The sequence below is a fragment of the Lepus europaeus genome, chromosome 19 (genome assembly GCF_033115175.1).
Source record: "Lepus europaeus isolate LE1 chromosome 19, mLepTim1.pri, whole genome shotgun sequence".
Taxonomy (NCBI): domain Eukaryota; kingdom Metazoa; phylum Chordata; class Mammalia; order Lagomorpha; family Leporidae; genus Lepus; species Lepus europaeus.
This window is the reverse complement of record NC_084845.1, coordinates 6,624,302-6,644,129: the sequence shown is the minus strand read 5'-3', so window position 1 is coordinate 6,644,129 and position 19,828 is coordinate 6,624,302. Positions and strand designations below refer to the sequence as shown.

Sequence of the window (19,828 nt, the reverse complement as noted above, 5' to 3'; positions counted from 1 at the left end):
GCACCGTCCCCCACTCGCCGACACCGCTTCTGTCTGGCCCCTCGAGCTGGTCGCTCACCCCTCCAGGAGAACATGTCGGCCCAGGAGAGCTGCCTCAGCCTCGTCAAATACTTCCTCTTCGTCTTCAACCTCTTCTTCTTTGTGAGTTGCCTCTACCCAGCCTGGCCTGGCCCCTGCTGCAGCCCCGGGACCTCAGAACCCCCCACCCACCCACTTCCCCTCTCCTCTCCCCAGGTCCTAGGCAGCCTCATTTTCTGCTTTGGTATCTGGATACTCATCGACAAGACCAGCTTCGTGTCCTTTGTGGGTGAGGGGGGCTGGGGCAGTCGGGGAGGGCAGCCATGGACCGAGACCCCATCCTCCCAAGCCACCCCCTGGGGTCCCCCTTGTCCCCGGGAGGTCCACAGTGCCCAGCTCCCTTAGCAAGTTCGCAAGCCCCGCAGGCACTGGCTCCCTGCCCCTCCTCTGGCAAACGGGGTTGTGCACACCCACCATCACAGCAGCGTGCCTCCAGCACTTCCTGCGTCGGTCATGCGGGATCCTCCCCCGAGCCTTCCCCCGTCCTGAGGTTCGGAGAGGGGAAGAACCTTGCTGGGTGTCCCACAGGCGAGGAGGAGAGCAGAAGTAGCATGAATGACAGTGACGGGAAAGTAACAAGGGAGTCCCTGTTGTACACGTTGGCCCTGTGCTGAGGACCGGGTTATGTTCCTACGCGCGCCCCCAAACAAGCCCAGGGAAGGGGCATCGGGGAGGTGTAAGGGACTGGGCCGCTATCACAGGACGAGACAGGGCTGCAGAGCAGGTGGAGAGAGATGGACAGAGAGAGGGGAACGAAGCCCAGGGACTTGGGGTGGGGCTAGGTCAGAGTCCCAGAGAGGCAGAGCCGGAGGAAGAGGCACCAGGAGCCCCCAGGTACTGCTCCCACGCGGGTGGTACCTGCGTGGGGGGACGGGTTGCTGATGGCCCTCTGCACAAGGGCCCATGGTCACTGCTCTCCCCTCCCCCAGGCTTGTCCTTCGTGCCTCTGCAGATCTGGTCCAAGGTCCTGGCCATCTCAGGCATCCTCACCATGGGCCTCGCCCTCCTGGGCTGCGTGGGGGCCCTCAAGGAGCTGCGCTGTCTTCTGGGCCTGGTGAGAGCCCACCTCCAGGTCACCCCTGACCCCCCTTTTCCTCCTCCAAGAAACGGCTTGGTCGGGGTCAACCTGACCTCCCCACTCTGCCCCCACCCCCACCCCCAGTATTTTGGGATGTTGCTGCTCCTGTTCACCACGCAGATCACCCTGGGAATTCTCATCTCCACCCAGCGGGTCCGGGTGAGCTCGACCCCGACCCCTGCACCTCACTGGGGTGGGGGCGGTGGGCGGAGACCAAAGCAAAGGCGAAGGTAGGAGCTGCCATCCCCAGAGGAAGACGTAGGTACACAGAATAAGAAAAAGACACAGCACGGAGAGAGAGAGAGGCAGGGCTCCAAAGGGAGCCTCCAAAGGGAGTGGAGGGAGGGTGAGAGGGAGAGGGGACGCAGGGGAAGAGAAACGGCAGGGAGAATGAGCAACAGGGGCAAAGCCATGCAGTGGGAAGGGGCAGCCCGGGGGCCGGAGCCGGCCCGGCCTCACTCGCAGCCTCTCAGCTGGAGCGGAAGGTGCAAGATGTCGTGCTGGACACCATTCGGAACTATCGCGCCGACCCGGAGGAGACCGAGGCCGAGGAGAGCTGGGACTACGTGCAGTTCCAGGTGCCTGAGCCCCCAGCGCCCCCCCACCCTTCGCTGGCTCGCGGACTCTGGAGTGGCCCCAGCCACCCGGACCCTGCGTGCTGCCACCTGCGGGGCCCCAGACCCAGACCCTGGCGGGAGTCCGCCCTCTGAGCCTGCGTGGTGGGTTTTCAGCCGCAGGACCCTAGCATGCCCCGGGTTCCCACGGGGTTGGCCCTGGACGCACCACTGTCCCTCAGACGCTCACGGGGGCCCCACACTCCCGTCACCCGTCCGCCCCGCGCCAGGTCCCCGCCGGGACGCGTGTCTCTCCCAGCCCCCCCACCCCCGGCCCCTCTGACCCGCACCCCCTCCCAGCTGCGCTGCTGCGGCTGGCATTCCCCGCAGGACTGGTTCGGGGTCCCCGTCCTGAGAGGCAACGAGTCAGAGGCCCACCGGGTGCCCTGCTCCTGCTACAACTCGTCGGCCACCAACGACTCCACCGCCCTCGACAAGGTCTTCTTCCCTCAGCTCGGCCGGCTCGGGCCGCGGGCACGGCCCAGGCACAACACGGACCTCTGCGTGGTGCAGGCGAACGGCTACATCTACCGGGAGGTGCGGGACGGGGGCCGCGGCGGGGCTGCGGGGAAGCCTGGGGGCGGGGCCTCGGTGGGTGGGGCCTGCGCGGGGCGGGGCCTAACCGAGAGCAGCGAGGCTCCGGGGAAGCCTGGGGGCAGGGCCTGCGGGCGGGGCTTAGGTAGGCGGTGGCTGTGGGGCGGGGCATTTGGGGCGTGGCCTCAATGGGCGGGCCTGTCCAAGACCGCTGCGACGCTGCGGGGGGGAGCCTGGGGGCGGGGCCTCGGTGGGTGGGGCCTTACGAGGCGGGGCCTGCGAGGGGCGGGGCCCGGAAAGCTGACGTCCAGGAACGGAGGAGCTTGCCGGAGGCCAGGGGACCCAGAGAACCTTGTCAGTTAGGGTGGGAGCCTGAATGGCGGCTACCGGCTGGGCTCGGCTACCGGCTGGGCTCGGGCTTGGGGGCCAAGCCCAGAAAGAATCCCACCTTTAACCCTTCCCCACCCACCAGGGTTGCGCGCAGAGCCTACAGAAGTGGCTGCACAACAACCTCATTTCCATCGTGGGCATTTGCCTGGCCGTCGGTCTACTCGAGGTGACCCAAACCCCGCCCCGACCTGCAATCAGCCCCCCACAGTCCCTCAAAGGCCCCGCCCTTAAGTGCTTGCCCTGGCGCCGCTCCGGAAGGACGCATGCGCGGCGGAGGGCGGGGTGGGGAGGGGCGGTGCCTTCACGCCCGCCCGGAGGGGCGGGTCTAGCTTCTCTGAGCTCTGATTGGACGTACACAAGGGTCGCCTCCTGCTATTGGCCGCAATTTCCCTCCTTTTCCCGGCAGGTGAGTGTGATGACGCTGAGCCTGAAGCTGCAGCGCAGGGCGCTCCGCCGGGAACCTGAGCCCCAAGGACCCCGCGCCGATGGTTTGCGCCCCGGGCCCGGCCTGAGCGCGGATGGCGGTGGCGGCGGGCGCTGTGGCGCGCTCAGCGGCAGCGGCGGGCGTGTCGGCAGCCCGTGGGGAGGCTGGGGCATGGCGGGTGCCCGCCCCAGCTGGGGGGACAGGGCCCCGCAGGGCAAGCTTCCCATGGCCCTGGGGCCCTGGCCGCTCTGGGATCAAGAGGAGGAGCAACCGGAGACTGGCGTAGAGGTGGAGGTGGAGGCCGAGGCGGAGAGGGAGACAGAATAAAGCACCCTGGGCTTGCTTCCTCCCACCTGACTGCTTCTCGGGCTGCCCCCCCCCCCCAGTTAACTGCAGGGTGTACCCCCTGCACCCCACTGCCGTCCTCCAGCGCTGCAAGCTGCCCTTCTGCCCCCGGCACGCCTTCCCTGCCTCTCATCGTGTCTCCTCTCTCTGTAGCTCGGCTTCATGACGCTGTCCATTTTCCTGTGCCGAAACCTGGACCACGTGTACAACAGGCTGGCTCGCCCCAGGCCTCCAGGCCCTGCCTTCCCCAGAGCCCCGCCCCGGCCCTTTCAAGTGTCCTGAGCTCTTCCCCAGCCAGGTCTCAGCCCCAGTGCCCCCCAGGCTGTCAGCCTTGCGCCACTTCAATGCCCTTGGGGCCCAGGTGTCGCCCCACACCGCTGCCACGTCTCCCTCGGGACCCGGGGCTTCCTGCCCCCTCCATTTCTTTGCCTCATCTCGTCAGCTTCCCACAAGACTATTTTTTACCCAAGCTTCAAATAAATCCCCTTGCGTTTTGGTAAAATAGCTTTATCCTCTTGTCAGAACACGAACCAACACACACTCGTGGGGGGCGTGGGGGAGGCAGCACAGCCCCGCCCACGGCTGAGAAGGGGAGGGTGACATTGGAAAACCCCACCCCACTGCTTGCCCAGCTGAGATACGTCGTGACCCTAACACTCACTTATAAATATCTTGTTATATTAAAAAAAAATATTTCTAGGGCCCACCTGGCTCTGGCTCCGGCAGAGAGGGGTCGATCTTCAGTTTGTGACAGCACAGATCTCGGAGTGGGGGGGGAGGGGCCAAGGCCAGTACCTGGGGGTTGTCTCACTCCCGTCCCCGTACCCGACTTCCCGCTCTGAGTCCTTCCAGACTCACCCTGTGTGGTCCAAACAGCCCCAGCCCCTTCAGCTCACCAACCAGGTTGTGGGGGGCCCCCTATATTGGGGGACAGCCTGGCTGGCTCAGCCCCTTTTCGTCACAGCCCCCTCCCCAGATAGGAAGCGTGGGGAGAGCCGGGAGGCTGTCTTGGGACGAGCGTGATCCAGGGTTACCCTTTAGTCCCTGACCAAGCGGTAAATATGGTGCTGGGCCCCGCGCTCACTGGTGGAGACCTCGAAGACGTAGGCGGTGCACAGCAGCAGCTCCTGGGTGTCTCTGTTGGTCACCACCTGCAAGAGGCCCACACTGAGGAGGGAGGGCAGGACCCACGGTGCACCCAGCTCCCCGAGGAGGGATCCTCACCCCGCCATGGACCCCAAGGGGGCAGCTGCCCCGGGCAGTAGGGCTGACCCCTAAGCTGCGGGCGGACAGTGAGGGGCCTCACGTCAGATGGTGAGACAGGGTCAGCAGGGTCCCATCTACACCACATCCACAGTAAAAGGGATCTTTCCCCTGTGCCGGGGTAGAGGCTCCCCCGGGCAGGCGGCCTCTTCCTCACCCCCCGAGTTAAAGGAGCTCCCACCAGATCATGTCCCCTGAGCTGAGGTCAGGTCCCTGGGAGGCTGAGGGTCTGCCTTGAGGGGCTCTGCATGTCAGGGATCCCCTGGTGGGAGAGTGCTGGGCACCCCCCACCCCCACATCCGCTCCCTGGGCGGGGTCTGTCGTGGGCCCGGCCCCAGCGCGTCACCTGCAGGATGGTGAAGTTTTCCAGGACACTGTTCATCATGTATCGCTCGGGCAGCTGCCGCAGCTTGTGCAGGAAATTCACCAGGTACTCGCACATGGGGGAGCGCAGCAGGCGGTACACGAACCTCCCGTCCTCCAGCTGGGCCCGCTCTGTCTGAACCGGGGAGCGGGAAGTGGCGAGGACAGTGGCTGAGAGACACACGGGTCGCCCCAGGGACCGGGCTCCATCCCCGGGCCTCTCAGATGCCACACTCACTCCCACTGCCACCCCCCTCCATCACCCCACCCACAGTGACCAGAGGTAGGGGTCTTGAACCCTGGGACATCCAACTCAGGAACCCTCAGATGGATGCTCCGAACCCTCCCTGACCTCTGAACTCCGACCCCCAAAGATCCCTCCAAGAGGTCCCCCACCCCACCCAGCGCCTGAGCAGCCACGGCTCCTGGTCCCTTCCTGCAGCCCAGAGTGGCAGGCAGCCACCGGCCCCGAGCTCCGCCCCTCCAGCCTCACCTCCACCTTCTCCACCACTTGCTTGCCGAAGGAGCAGACCTTGGAGGAACAGGTGAGGGTCATGTGCTCCAGGCTCTCGTACTGGCTGCTCACTCCGTAGAAGCCACCGCTGCTGCTGCCGCCGCCGCCGGTGCCACCGCCGCCGGCCCCCACATCCTCACCACTTGGGCCCCAGTTCAGGTCCGCCTGGGCAACAAGGAGGCACTCAGAAGGAATGTCCCTCATGAACAGTGGGGTCTCAGCCCCATGCTCGGCTCCCCTGTCGCCTCTTCCGGGGCTTCCCAAGGCCCCGCCTCTCCGTGGGCTGCTTTCTAGCTCACCCACCCTCCCACCAGCACTGGAGAAGTCTGGGTCCTGGAAACGGGCCAGGCCCCCTCCCCAGTGACCTCCACCAGAGGGGCCTGTAATTCAACTTTGTTCACTTGAAGCCCCTCAGTTCAAGAGCACAGCCCCGGGACCACCTGCAGTGCCGGCATCCCATAGGGGCGCCAGTTCAAGTCCCGGCTGCTCCAGTTCCGATCCAGCTCTCTGCTATGGCCTGGGAAAGCAGTAGAAGATGGCCGGAGTGTTTGGGGCCCTGCACCCGTGTGGGAGACCAGGAAGAAGATCCTGGCTCCTGGCTTGGGATTGGCACAGCTCTGGCCATTGCAGCCATCTGGGGAGTGAACCAGCGGATGGAAGACCTCTCTCTCTCTCTCTCTCTCTCTCCCTTGCAAATAAATAAAGAAATCTTAAAAAAAAAAAAATTAAAAGAGTGCAGCCCCTTCCCAGGGCTGGTTACTAAGGAGACAGTCACTGCTTGGCGTTGGGTCAAGGCCCATCAGGACCCTGGCTACTAATAACAGAGGCAGCTGCTCCCTAGCTACGGGGTCTGAGGGCACCCTGGGGAGTCGGGTCCTTCTCCAGAACATGCTCCCTGGCCCCTCCCACATCCTCAGAGGCCCCATCACCCTCGTGGCCCATCATCATGCGGCCCAGGCCTGCATCACACCTTGGGCTCAGCCGCCTCCTTGGGAGGAGCACCTGCTGCCTCTTCCAAACTCAAGCTGCTGACACTCCGCCAGGCCACTCTCTTCAGAGACCTAATCCCATCCGTCGGCCGGGCAACAGGGCCTCGCAAAGCCAGGCAAAACCCTAGGCCCCATCAGGAGCTCCCACGTGCCCATCCTTCGGAAGTGGGGCTTCCTAAGGGGCTTCCGGGACCTGTCTGACGTCCTAACCTCGCCCGAGACCTCAGCAGCACAGCCCCAGAGCTGTGTTGGGCCTCCACTTCACACGCCAGCAAACCAGGGCATAACCAGGATGGCTACGTGCCCAGCAAGACCAGTGGAGCCCAAGCCCGCAGCAGCCTTCCCTCTCCACACCGAATCCCTTCCCTGCCCTGGTTACTGCCAGAGTTAACTCCCCCCGAACATTCACTCAAGATTTACGGAGCCCTGGCCCATACGGGCAGTGCCTGGACTGGACGCCCAACCAATCAGGCTTAAGTAGGACCTGGTGGGCGCTTGAACTGCAGCGCACATTGGAGGGCCTGGGTTCGAGTTCCAGCTCCTCCTCCAGTTCCAGCTCCTGCCAATGCACCCCCTGGGGGCAGCAGGTGACGGTTCAGGCAGTTGGATCCCAGCCACCGACTTGGGAAACGTGGGTGGAGTTCTCGGCACTGCCAGCTTTTGGCTTTGGTCATTGTGTCCGCACCATGCCCTGGGGGCTCTGACACTCAGAGCCTGGAGCACGGACCGTCTCCCAGAGGCCTTCGCAGGGCCGCCATGAACTCACCCAGAACTTGACCAGGAAGAAGGCGTGGGGGGGCCCACGGTCATACAGCTCCCGCAGGCCGCCCTTCTTCTCGGGGAATTTGTCGTAGATCTGCCGGACGTCCACGCTCTCCAGGGGGGGCGCTCCGGGGCTGGGGCAGTGCTGGCTGATGTGAACGAACAGGTGCCTCTGGTACTGGGAGGGGCACCCACGAGTGAGGAGTGGGAGAGGGGCTGGACCCTGACCCCCACCGCCAGAGCCCATCCCACAGGCCTCATCCTCTGTCCCCCGCCCCAGCCCTGTCCCTGGCTTCCCAGCCTCCAACCACTCCTCTCCCGTTCCTCCCGCACAGGGCGCCAGGGCTGACCCCGGCCCTCTCTTGCTCATGGTTTCCCACAGCCCCCCAGCACTTCCTGTACAGAGCCGCCACCCCATCAACCTGTCCCTCAACAGAACACGTGCTCCTGAATGTTGGATGGATGGATGGACGGACTGACGGACGGATGGGAGGACAAATGGGAAGCCATACGCAAGACCCCCGTAGGCCGGCGCCACGGCTCAACAGGCTAATCCTCCGCCTTGCGGCACCGGCACACCGGGTTCTAGTCCTGGTCGGGGCGCCGGATTCTGTCCCGGCTGCCCCTCTTCCAGTCCAGCTCTGCTGTGGCCCGGGAGTGCAGTGGAGGATGGCCCAAGTGCTTGGGTCCTGCACCCCATGGGAGACCAGAAGAAGCACCTGGATCCTGGCTTCGGATCAGCGCGGTGCGCCGGTCACAGCACGCCAGCTGCAGCAGTCATTGGGAGGTGAACCAACAGAAAAGGAAGACCTTTCTCTCTCTCTCTCTCTCTCTCTCTCTCTGTGCCTCTCCTTCTCTCTCTGTGTAACTCTTTCAAATAAATACATAAATCTTTAAAAAATCAATAAATAAAAACACCACCACCCTTGTGGGTGAGGCCACTGCTTGCTATACTGACATCCCACGTTGCAGTGCTGGTTTGAGTCCCAGCCACTCTGCTTCCAACCTTGCTTCAGGCAGATGAGCCTGGAAAGGCGTCAGATGATGGCCCAAGTGCTGGGGTCTCTGCCACCCACGTGGGACACCGGATGGAGCTCCCAGCTCCTGGCTTTGACCTGGCCCAGCTGTGGGGAAGGAACCAGCGGATGGAAGCTGTGTCTCTCCCTCTCTCTGTGTCACTCTGCCTTTCAAGGAAATACATAAATCTCTTTTTTAATGTTTAAAATAAACCCAATGAAAATGTAAATTTCAAGGATTGATGCAAGGTACCAAAAAAATAAACAAACTCACAAGAAAATATGACGAGGGGATCAAAAGTGGTGGCAGCTGGTGTTTTTCCATCAGGTGGGTTTTGATGACTGAGCAAAGGCCTAATGAGTGGAGAGAGTGAGTCACAGGGCTATCTGGGGAGCACGTCCCCAGGCAGAAGGCAAGGAAGGTGGGAAGACCCTGAGGCAGGAGTGGGCCTGTGCGCTTGGGCAAAAGCAGGGAGGCCAGTGTGGTGGGCGCAGAGCGAGGGCGAGGGCAGCACACGCAAAACTCCATGGGTAGGGACTTCGGCTTTGGTCCAAGTGTGATGGGAGGGTCTTAACCTGACCTGATCTGGGGTTTGCTTGCTTGTTTGCTTGCTTGCTTCTCATGTTATGTGAAAGGCAGGGAGACAGAGCGAGCTACCATCTACTCTTGGTTCACGCCCCGAACATGCATGTCAGCCAGGGCCGGGCCAGGCTGCAGCCAGAAGCCCCCAACTCAATCCAGGTTTCCCACATGGGGGGCAGGGACCCCAGCACTTGAGGCACCATCTGCTGCCTCCCTTTATGCCATCAGGAGGAAGCTGAGGACCCAGGATGCAAACCCAGACGCTCTGGTGCGGGACACAGGCGTCCCGAGCGGTGACAACTGCTGTGCCAAATGCCTGCCTCCGATTCGGGCTTTACCAGGATCACCATTCGCAGAGACTGTGGTTTTTTTTTTGTTTTGTTTTTTTTGTTTGTTTGTTTGTTTTTTGACAGGCAGAGTGGACAGTGAGAGAGAGAGACAGAGAGAAATGTCTTCCTTTGCCGTTGGTTCGCCCTCCAATGGCCACTGCGGCCGGCACACCGCGCTGATCCGAAGGCAGGAGCCAGGTGCTTCTCCTGGTCTCCCATGGGGTGCAGGGCCCAAGCACTTGGGCCATCCTCCACTGCACTCCCTGGTCACAGCAGAGAGCTGGCCTGGAAGAGGGGCAACCGGGACAGAATCCGGCGCCCCGACCGGGACTAGAACCTGATGTGCTGGTGCCGCAAGGTGGAGGATTAGCCTATTGAGCGCCGGCTGCGACTGTGTTCTGATTGATGTCTAGGAGGCAGGGCGGAGCCTGCTGTGTCCACAAGCCCCACTTCCTTTACATAGCACTTAACTACATTTCCCAGGCTGCTTTGCAGTTAGGTCTGACCACACGGTTAAGTTCTGGCCAATGGGATATGAGCAAACAGAATGAAACCTCCTGTACGCTCTAGACCCTTAGCCCTTCCTCCATCTGCCCACCAGACACAAGAATCCAGCAGCAGGTCCTGAGGATCTTCTATGGTGTTTAGTCCCTGGGAGTTGGGACTTGTGTCTTCTAACAGTCAACCCACCCTGTCTCCATCCTAGCCAGGAGACGTTGAGCCCAGAAACCAAAACTGCTTTTCTAGGTCCCCAGTAGGCATCACGAAGAGTGACCAACGTAGGAACCCAAAGACCAGTGATTTATCCCAAAAGCCCACTCACAGAGTCCACTGCATCAGGCGGCTCCACGAAGGCCGAGAATTCCACCAGCTGCAACCGGGCAGTGCCCAGGGCTCGAGCCTGCCAAGCCGGGGGTGATGGGGCAGGCGGGGGCAGGGGCGAGAGGGCTTGAGGGGGCTCGTACCCTGGGGAGAGAGAAAGAGAATAAAGAACAAGAATTGCTAACACTCATTGACTACACCAAGCAGCGTTCTCTCTTGCCTTCCTCCACGTAGAAGCTGAAAGAGCTAAATACTCACTTTCCCCGCCTCCCTTGCAGCTAGAGGTGGCCATGTGACACAGTCCTGGCCAATGAGACGTTAAGGGAAATCTGCTGGGGGGCTTCTGGGAAGGAGTTCCGTCCTGAATGAAAAAGACAGAACTTTGGAGGAGGAAGCCATTGGCCTCGGCCAAGTCCTGCTCAGGACTAGGAGCCAGGGCAGCCATCATGGAACCATAAGACAGAGGCCGAAGGAGCCAGGGAGAGGCCAGTCCTGCCGTGGCTGAGGGGCCGAGCCAGTGCGGGAGCAGCTGTTTGCTAATTTGCGATCCTTGAAGCCTCAGCTTGGGTTCTCTGTTACTTGTAGCCCAAAGAACTCCCAGCTGACGAATCTGTGGACTCTGAAGGGGATGGGGCTCCCTCTTTCAGCAATGGCTTGTCAGGGTCACATCGGCGTGGAATTCTGGAACCTGTCGTGGCTGCCAGGTGGGCACAGCCTGCCTGGCAACGAAGCCATCACAGAGGGAAGCTGATCAGAGCAAGTCCCTTTGTGCTCCTGGATCCAGCCATGCCTGAAGCCAGAATTCCATACTAGCAGTGACTTGAACCAGTAAGCTCTTTTCTGTCTGCTGCTGCTTCCACTTCACCTCCTCCTCTTCCTCTTTCGCTCCAGCTAGCAATGATCTGATGTCTATCCCCTGTGGCTGAAATGGCCTGGACTCATAGGCCGCCCCAGAACCTGCTAAGCTGGGGAGTGGCGGGATGCAAACCCAGGGCCAGGCTCTTCACTTGCCCTTTGCCTTCCACTCCACGGACCCCCTGCCTCAGAGCTGGGCCTCAGCAAGACCCTGTCCCCTGCTTCATGGAAGACTGAAGGAAAGCAGCTGGGGGGAGGCGAGGGGGAGTGGAGGGCAGGCGCTCACCTGGGAGATCCGCAGACGGCGGCGTCAGTGACAAGGAGAACGGCGGCTGTGAGAACGGCTTCACGCTGCGGGAGGAAAGGCAGCCGGGGCTCAGCCAGGCGGGGAGGGGCGACCTGCACCAGCCACCGGCGATGGCGGGGCCGCGACACAGCCGCCGAGGAGCGGGCGCAGACCTGCTCCTCTCATTCGACCGATGAGGAAAGGGAGGCGTACAGGGCTCAGCTGGCCCGCGCAACCTTGCACACCCAGGGGGCGGGGGGAGCTGGAGTGGAACCCGGAGCAGTCCCAGGGGATGTGGACTCTGGGGCAGGAAGAGGCAGAAAGACCAGGCAAGCAAGATGTCCTGTGCCCGGGAGATGGGCCATCAGGTCAAAGGTCACGTTGCGGAGGCCATGGAACCTTCTAGACACTAGAGTGGTTCCTGTGCCTGAGGAACTGAATTTTTCATTTGACTTCATTTTAATTTAAACAGACACCATCGGCTACAGCAAGGGATAGGAGTCTAGAGGTCCACAGGCAGCCCAGGAGCTGGCGGTGACTTCAAGGTCAGGTCAAAGGTCAACAGGTACCTTCAGACCCTGACCGCTGGAGGCCCCGCCCTGGTCCCTGTCACCCCGATCTTGGAGTCTAAACACCAGTACTCAGCCCTGGGACACGACCTCTTGTGTTAGGACCCCCACCCACTCGGACAGGCCCAGCCTGACTCCTCTGAAAGCACTCACAAGGGTGGGCCCCACACCCCCCCACAGGGAGGGGCCTCGACCAAGCCCCGCCCCTTCACCAAGCCAGCCTCCTGCTAATGCACACCCTGGGAGATGCATATGGCTCCAGAGGTTGAGTCCCTACCAACCCGCCACCCGCACGGGAGACACAGCTGGAGCTCCTGGCCCTTGGCCTTGGCTTGGCCCAGCCCGGGCTGTTGCAGGCATTTGGGGAGTGAACCAGCAGGTGCAAGCTCTCACTCTGCCTCTCTGTGGCTCTACTTTTCAAATAAGTATACTTTTTTAAGAACAATAAGTAAAACAGCACGGGGCGGGCACTTGGCCCAGCGGTTCAGAGCCCACGTCCCACATCAGAGAGCCTGGCTTCAGGACCGGCTCTGGCTCCTGACTTCCTGCCCATGCAGACCCTGGGAGGCAGCGCGGGACCGAGACCCTCAGCCACAGTCATTGAAGGCAGCTGGAGAGGCGTGCTCTCTGTCCTGCGTCTCCAGCTCGAATACACTCCATTTTCAAACAGGACTCAATAGTTGTCACAGGTGTTTCTTCTCCATTTGTATCTAGTTGTTTACATGTCTATTACCTGTCTCCTCCCTCCTCAAAGACACTGCACGGAGACAGAGTCTCCGCCTATCTCGTCAACTGGGGCTCCAACCTGAGCAGAACGGCAGGTGCCCGTGAGGGCTCCCGCAACACCCACCTGGCCGCGTGCCTCACACCGACCTCCTCCGGCGTCCTGGAACTCCCCAAACCTTCCTGCCTTCTCACGCGCTGTCTCCACCGCCTGATGCATCCGCTTCCCCCTTCAGCGCCTGGCTAAGCCCTGCTCCACCTTAACCGCTACCTCCTCGGAGAAAACCCCACCCCGGAACCTGTTCGTCAGGGCTGTGTCAGGGCTGTGTCCACACGGCAGCGACTTAACAAACACCCGTCCCCCCATTTCACTTCAGCGCCAGGAAAACGGGGCGCCTGGGCTTGGTGGGGCGCCTGCTGAGCCACGCCCCCTTCAGCTCAGCACCTACCCCTGCAAACCCCAGGCACTCTCAGCCCCCCTGGGGGGTCGCCACCCAGCGGCGGCTCCCAGTGAACTTTCTCCCCCTGGCAGCACCCACGCCGCCCCAGCCTGCATGTTCCCATGAGCCTCTGGGCCCATCTGTACTCCAGGAAGCTGGAAGCATGCTCTCGGGGTTGAGGGGTCGCTCCTGTGTACCCCTGGGACCAACTGTCTTCCTTCGGAGTCTGAGAGAAGATGAAAACCCCTGCACTGGCTCCATGGGATGAAAATGAACCTTCCCATGAGCCTCTGTGGCTCCCCTCACCCCTCCCCAGGAGCCTCTGGGGCCCAAACCGTCCCACTGGGAGGCCATCATCCCCTTGGACATCCTCCAGGCCCCTCCTACTCCTCGAGTCCCACGCTGGGTCCATTCCATCCCCAAACCCTCTGTACTCCCAGGCTGCACATCTCGGGAAGGTCCCGAGGGCCAGCCATACCCAAGAAGCGATGCTAGCCACCTCCCTCCTTCCTGGCTCAACAGGCCTGGCTGCCCTCCCCCTCCTCCTCTTCCTCCCCCTCCCCCTCTCCCCTGCACTCTCGCTGCCCTGCCCCCTCAGCCCTAGCCCTAAGCACTCCCTAAGGTCAGATTCTGATCACCATCCGCGTGTGCGGGAGCTCTGACTCCTGCCCCACTGGAGAGATGGGGAACCGGGGCTCCCAAGTGGAAGCCGTCCACCCACAGTCCCCTGAGCGGCCAAGGGCAGGGCGGAGCTGGCATTCAAATCCGGGTCCCCCCACTGCAGAATCTGAGTTCAAAAGGCAGCTAGGAGCTGGGAGTTCCAACGTGGGGGACACATCCCGAGCTCGGACGCCAAGTACTTACTCTGGAACGTTCCAGGGGGGCCCAGAGCCCCCTGACCAAAACTGGAAAAGCTCCGAGGTCTAGGAAGAGACAAGGAGGGTGGGGACGGGAGGGGTCAGTCCGCCCCCTCGCGGCAGCTGCAGCCCCTCCCTCCAGCCCTGAGCCCCACGATCCCCAAGCCCAAGCCACCTGAGGACCGGTGGGGCCGAGTTTGGCCTGCAGGGAAGGGGCTGAGATGAGCTGGGCCGAGGACATGGTGGCCATCGTCTGGAAAGCTTTGTCCTTGGAAACCTGGTCCTGGAGGAAAAGTGGAACGCCTGTGTGAACGGGGGTGCCGGGCGGCACAGCAAAGGCGGGGCGAGGGCGGGGGCGGGGGTCCAGGCGAGGGGCTGGGGGCGGGGCTGAACTCCCTCACGGCGCAGCCCTCTGTCCCTCCTAGCCACCTCGCACGAAGTGGACAGGTGTCTGGGTGAGAGTGGGTGGAGGGATGGGCAGGGGGACTTACCACATTCAGGGCCTGCCCGTGGGGGTGGGGAAGGCACCGAAGGAGGAAAGAAAACACGACTTAGGAAGCAAGGCCTGCACCTGCCGTCCCGCGGCCCCCCACCCCCACGGGGCCAAGGGGGGAGCAGAGCCTGGGTACGGGACTGGGGGGGGGCACGCCTGGAAAGCATAGAGAAGCAGAGGTGTCCGGATGCCCAGGCGACAGGAAATGAAGGTTTCTGGGCACAGCAGGGGCTGGCGGGGGCCGTGTGCGCGAGGGAGCAGCTCCTCGGGGTATCACGGGGATAAAGACCAAGACCACCAGGAAGGGCGCGGACCACACTGGGAGCCCCCCTCCTCTCCAGTCCTGAGCTAAAGCCCCGTCCCCCTCTCCACAGACCCCTCTGCCCAGGGTCTCTCCTCTCCCTCCAGGGACCCGCAGGTGGGTGTGTGCCTCCCTGCCCTGCCTGCATCCCTCAGTGACTTTGCCCATCCGGGCTCTGTCCCTCCCCGACCCAGGAGTCTATCCCACCTCCGGCTCTGTCTCCGTGCTCTGGGTCTCCGTCTCCCTGCCTCTGGTCTCTGAACACTCTCTGGGTCCCTGTCCCCTCCCTCTCTGGGTCTCTGTCCCCCTCTCTCTGGGTCTCTGTCCCCTCTCTCTCTGGGTCTCTGTCCCCTCTCTCTGGGTCTCTGTCCCCTCCCTCTCTGGGTCTCTGTCCTCTCTCTCTCTGGGTCTCTGTCCTCTCTCTCTGGGTCTCTGTCCCCTCTCTCTCTAGGTCTCTGTCCTCTCTCTCTGGGTCTCTGTCCCCTCTCTCTCTGGGTCTCTGTCCCCTCTCTCTGGGTCTCTGTCCCCTCCCTCTCTGGGTCTCTGTCCCCTCTCTCTCTAGGTCTCTGTCCTCTCTCTCTCTAGGTCTCTGTCCTCTCTCTCTGGGTCTCTGTCCCCTCTCTCTCTAGGTCTCTGTCCTCTCTCTCTGGGTCTCTGTCCCCCTCTCTTTGGGTCTCTGTCCCCTCTCTCTCTGGTCTCTGAAGACTCTCTCTGGGTCTCTGTCCCCTCTCTCTCTGGGTCTCTGTCCCCTCTCTCTGGGTCTCTGTCCCCTCTCTCTCTGGTCTCTGAACACTCTCTCTGGGTCTCTGTCCTCTCTCTCTGGGTCTCTGTCCCCCCTCTCTCTAGGTCTCTGTCCCGTCTTTGGGTCTCTGCCCCTCTCTGGGTCTCTGTCTACCCCCAGGTCTCTGCTCCCTCTCTCTGAGTCTTTGTCCCCTCTCTCTCTGGGCCTCTGTCCCCTCTCTCTCTGAGTCTTTGTCCCCTCTCTCTCTGGGTCTCTGTCCCCTCTCTCTGGGTCTCTGTCCCCCCTCTCTCTGGGTCTCTGCCCCTCTCTTGGTCTCTGTCCCCTCTCTCTGGGTCTCTGTCCCCCTCTCTCTGGGTCTCTGTCCTCTCTCTGGGTCTCTGCCCCTCTCTCTTGGTCTTTGTCCTCTCTCTGGGTCTCTGCCCCTCTCTTGGTCTCTGCCCCCCCTCTCTCTGGGTCTCTGTCCCCTCTCTCTGGGTCTCTGTCCACCCCCCTCTGGGTCTCTGTCCCCTCTCTCTGGGTCTCTGTCCCCACCCTGGGTCTTTGTCCACCCCCAGGTCTCCGTCCCCTCTCTCTTGGTCTCTGTCCTCTCTTTGGTCTCTGCCCCCCCTCTCTCTGGGTCTCTGCCCCCTCTCAGGGTGTCTGCTGTGGTCCTTACCTTTAACTTGGACTGAATTTCTCTTGATTTCCTTCTGGCCAAAACTTGGATGTGACTAGAGACCTGGGGGAGTTGGCAGAGGAGCACATTCAGGCCCCAGCTCCCAGCCCTGCATCCACGACTCTTGCCCTCCCTCCAGGGGCCCCACGTTGCTGCTGGAACATCTCAGGCAGACACACAGAACAAAGTTGCTGTCTGGGGTCCTGCTCCTTCCAGGACCTTGCTGGCACCCCTGATCTGTCCCAGACCCGGCACATCAGACCCCTTCCAGTTCCCACCCTCCCCGTGGGCGCTTTTGGTCTCGCAAGCTGCCTCTCTGCTTCCAACATGACGGCTAGGAAAACTATACCCAGGTAGGCACAGGTAGCCAGGAGTAACGGATGATCAAATACAGGCAGAAGCCCACGAACAAGGTTCAAGCCCTTGAACCTGAACCCGCCCATACGAAGACGCCCCCGTGTCCCTCCTGAGACCTGTTTGCGGGTTCGGGTCTTCCCCGTCCTCAGTTTGATGTAGCGGGCAATCAGTTCATTCCGACCTGGAGAGCGAAAGGCGGTGCAGAGTTAGAGCTTGGGCAGAACTTCCCGACAGGAAGGACACACTGGGAGAAGGACAGCGGGAGCAGTGCCCAGAGGGTGCAGCAGGGGGTGCTGCAGGTGCCCAGGGCTCCACGGGAGCCAGCCAGCCTGGGCACAAATCGCACTTGTCCCGCACACTCGCCCCGAGACCTCGGGCAACACTCTGAACCCTTGTGTGCTTCCTCCTCGGAGTCAGCGTGAGGATCCCACGTGTTTTTACGCCAACAGCGCTCAGGGCTGGCCAGTGCCCTGCGAGCAGCCACGGGGCGGACTCACCGTACATCTTGCCTTCGTCCGACAGGATGATCTTCCGGCGGCCGCACGGCGGGTAGATGGCCAGGGCCTCCTGGAAGCTCTGCTCGATGTCTGGACTCCAGACGCCTTCTGCATCCGGGCCCCCGTCTCCTCCAGCCCCCTCGCTGCCCCCGGCGCCCTCCTCGCTGCCTTCCTCACTGCCTGTCCAGCTGCTGCCATTGTCCAGGGGGGCCCCAGCCCGGGGTTCCCCCATCTGGGCCTGCAGGAACACAGATCTCAGCCTGCTAGCCTTGGTCCACCCAGAGGGGCTCCCAGCTGGGAGGGCTGGGAGGAGGGGGCTGGGGGGCCCCAGGGAGCAGGGGAGCAGGAGCCTGGGGCCTAGAACTTCTGGGTCCTGGAGGAAAGGGCGGAGGGCAAGGGTGTTCTCTGAGCACTTGGACTGTGAGCAAGTCTTGAGTAGCCCAGAGTGCAGCCGGCAGCCCCCGAGGGCGGAAGCTTTGATACGGATTACTGACTCGGTTTAAACAGGAGCCAGGGGCTGCTCACAGGCAAGGAGGGTGTGGGGGAAAAGTTCCCACCCGAGAACAGGTGCTACCATGTAAGCAGCAGCTGCTCCAGGAGGAGGGGCGGAGGGGGCGATCTGGACAGAGGGGGACAGACCCGTGGAGAGGGGGGACGCGTGTGGGGGGAGGGGGCACAGCAGAGACCCAGAGAGGGACAGACACCCAGAGGGAGAGGGGCAGAGACCCAGGGCCGCAGCTGAGGCCACAGCCACAAAGGACCTACGGGCTGGGGGATCCGGCGACCCACAGGCTGGGGGGGCAGGGGCGCCCGGCCATCGGGAGAGCCAGAACAAAGGGCCCAGGCGTCCCCTCCCCCAGCTTCCCACAACCCCCATCAGAGGAGGGGCTGACCGGCGAGGGCGCCTCCCCTCCGGCCCCGGCCCCGCCCTCCCCCTGCGCCGTGGGCTCCGATCCAGCGCAAGTTCCCAGTGACTTTCCGGAGGCCGGGAACAGGGAAAACTTTTTCCAATACAGTGAAATCCCGCCTCCCTGGAGGCTTCCAGGACTTCCACAGCTTTCCCAGGACCTCAGAGTCCAGGACCCCAGACCCTTCATCCCTGGGACCCTGGACCCCGGGCCCAAGCAGACAAAGACCCCAGGCCGAACCTGGTGGCGCTGCGGCGTTCAGGACCCCCGTAGGCCAAAATCCCAGCCCAGCCCTCCTCCCCCGTGTGGCCAGACAAAGGGACGGAGGAGCGGGGTAAGAAACGTCCCCCTGATTTCCCGCCCCAAGCCCCAGATTGCCCAGCAGGCGAGAGGGGCACCCAGATGGCCCTGAGGCCCTCCCCCGGGCACCCGGGGGGCCCTTCCTGTCCGCACGAGGAAGGAGCAGAGCGCAAACCAACCTGCTCAGACACACGCCCCGGATCCGGCCCTCTCCAAACTGACCCCGCCCTGGACACTCACGCGCCCCGCGGGGCCCCACGCTCGCCCCGGCCCCCCGACCCCCCAACTCCGGCCCAAGTTGCAGCCACGCTGTAGCGCAAACTCGGGCCCCCCCTCCCGCGCCAAGAGCGCGGCGAGCGAGGCGGATGGGGTCCCGCAGACGCGCGCCTCGCCTCATCACGCCCCTCTCCCCACCCCAACTCACACACCCCGGAGTGGGGTCCCCGGCTCCCGCCGGCGCCGTCCTACCTCCCGGCCTGGGGCTGGGGAGCCGCGGCGGGCGGGGCGCGGCCGGGGAGAAAGTTGCCGGGAGCTTTGTTTGGGAAAAGTGGGAGGGGCCGGGCGGGGGCGGGCCCGGCGGCCGCGGGGAGGGGGCCGGCCGCGACGGGCCGGGTAGGGGGTTTTGCCTTGGGGGGGAGATGCAGTCTCTCTGGGGACTGGCAGAAAGTGGGGGTTCGGACGCTTGGATCGCTCAGGAGAGGAGGACTTGGGGGGGCGGGGGCTGAGGCCGCAGGAGGTGGGGGCTGCAGACCTGGGCTCCAAGGGCACAGGGGGCTGGGGAAGTGCAGAGAACCCGATACGACCTCCGCGGCGAAGCCCCAAGTGTCGTTTTGAGGGTGGGGGCGTGGAGCGGGTGGGCTCCGATGGACTCCCGTGACAACATGGCTCCCTGGCGATCTCGCCGGAGTTCAGAGGCCCCAGCCAGGAGTCTGCTGGGGATCGCAGGGGCGCAGATGGCCGCATCCCCGCGCACGGAGTGGACCACAGGTGGCGGCTGTGCCAAGGCCGGGAGAGACCCCCCGCGCCCGGGACGGACTGCCGGCCCTCGGAGACAAAGGCTCGGTGTCCATGCTCTCACAGGAGGAGTCTGGGGTCCCGAGCCCGGGGTTTGGGGAGAGGAGGGAGCCCGGATGCCGCGGTCCTTCACGGGACTGGATTTGGGGTTTCCGAAGAGAGCCGAGTTTTTTAAGGGAAACTCAGAAGGGACTCGGAGCGAGCGAACCAGGACCGCTCGGACTTCCCGGAGCTCGGCGTTTCCGGAGCGCAGGGAGCGTCCTGGAGCTCCGCAGACCCAAGCGGGGGCACGGAGGCGTGGCCCAGGTGCGGGGGCGTGGCCACACGGCGGGGGCGTGGCCGTCGGCGCCCTGATCCGCGCACGCAGGCAGAAATCGCCTGGGCCAGTGGTCACTACGCCGCTGGGTTTCATTTTTTCGAGAAACTCATTTAATTGTGCTTTCTCGCACGTCTTGATCTATAACGGCTTTGAAATTTAAAATAATTAAATCGATGGAGCGCCGGCCAGCTTCTAAGAGCAGCCTGGCGCTCAGCGCTCGGACGCTTGTCACATCCCTCGGGGGACACCTGGCCGGGGGCGTCACTGGCTTCGCTGGGAGACCTGGGGCTTTCTGAGGAGCCCCACTTACCCGTCCCAAACTGGAGTGCCTGGGTTCGAGTCCTACTTCTGCTTCCCGTCCGTCGAGTTTCCTGCTGAAGCTCACGCTGGGAGGCAGCCGGTGATGGC

At 63.0% G+C, this 19,828-nt stretch overlaps 2 protein-coding genes across 8 annotated transcripts; one reads left to right on the top strand and one right to left on the bottom strand.

Moving 5' to 3' along the window:
• Window positions 1–3,954, top strand: CD37 (CD37 molecule). Of its 2 annotated transcripts, none has more exons than XM_062176625.1 (8): window positions 1–141; window positions 235–307; window positions 1,008–1,132; window positions 1,241–1,315; window positions 1,630–1,734; window positions 2,071–2,307; window positions 2,777–2,860; window positions 3,617–3,954. In XM_062176625.1, exons 1-8 carry the CDS (start codon window positions 73–75, stop codon window positions 3,743–3,745), a joined length of 897 nt encoding a protein of 298 aa, XP_062032609.1. In that variant the 5' UTR covers window positions 1–72; the 3' UTR covers window positions 3,746–3,954. The 2 variants fall into 2 exon arrangements, with proteins under 2 accessions (XP_062032609.1, XP_062032610.1); XM_062176626.1 differs by having other exon boundaries at window positions 128–141; window positions 235–303.
• Window positions 3,939–18,618, bottom strand: TEAD2 (TEA domain transcription factor 2). Of its 6 annotated transcripts, none has more exons than XM_062176619.1 (13): window positions 18,556–18,618; window positions 16,880–17,117; window positions 16,499–16,563; window positions 16,026–16,088; window positions 14,326–14,337; window positions 14,010–14,117; window positions 13,842–13,900; window positions 11,246–11,310; window positions 10,106–10,248; window positions 7,359–7,532; window positions 5,583–5,768; window positions 5,073–5,225; window positions 3,939–4,614 (listed from the first exon to the last, which is right to left on the bottom strand). In XM_062176619.1, exons 2-13 carry the CDS (start codon window positions 17,109–17,111, stop codon window positions 4,501–4,503), a joined length of 1,374 nt encoding a protein of 457 aa, XP_062032603.1. In that variant the 5' UTR covers window positions 17,112–17,117; window positions 18,556–18,618; the 3' UTR covers window positions 3,939–4,500. The 6 variants fall into 6 exon arrangements, with proteins under 6 accessions (XP_062032603.1, XP_062032602.1, XP_062032608.1 ...); XM_062176618.1 differs by having other exon boundaries at window positions 18,516–18,606; XM_062176624.1 differs by having other exon boundaries at window positions 5,622–5,768; window positions 18,516–18,606.
• Between the last annotated feature and the right edge of the window lie 1,210 nt (window positions 18,619–19,828).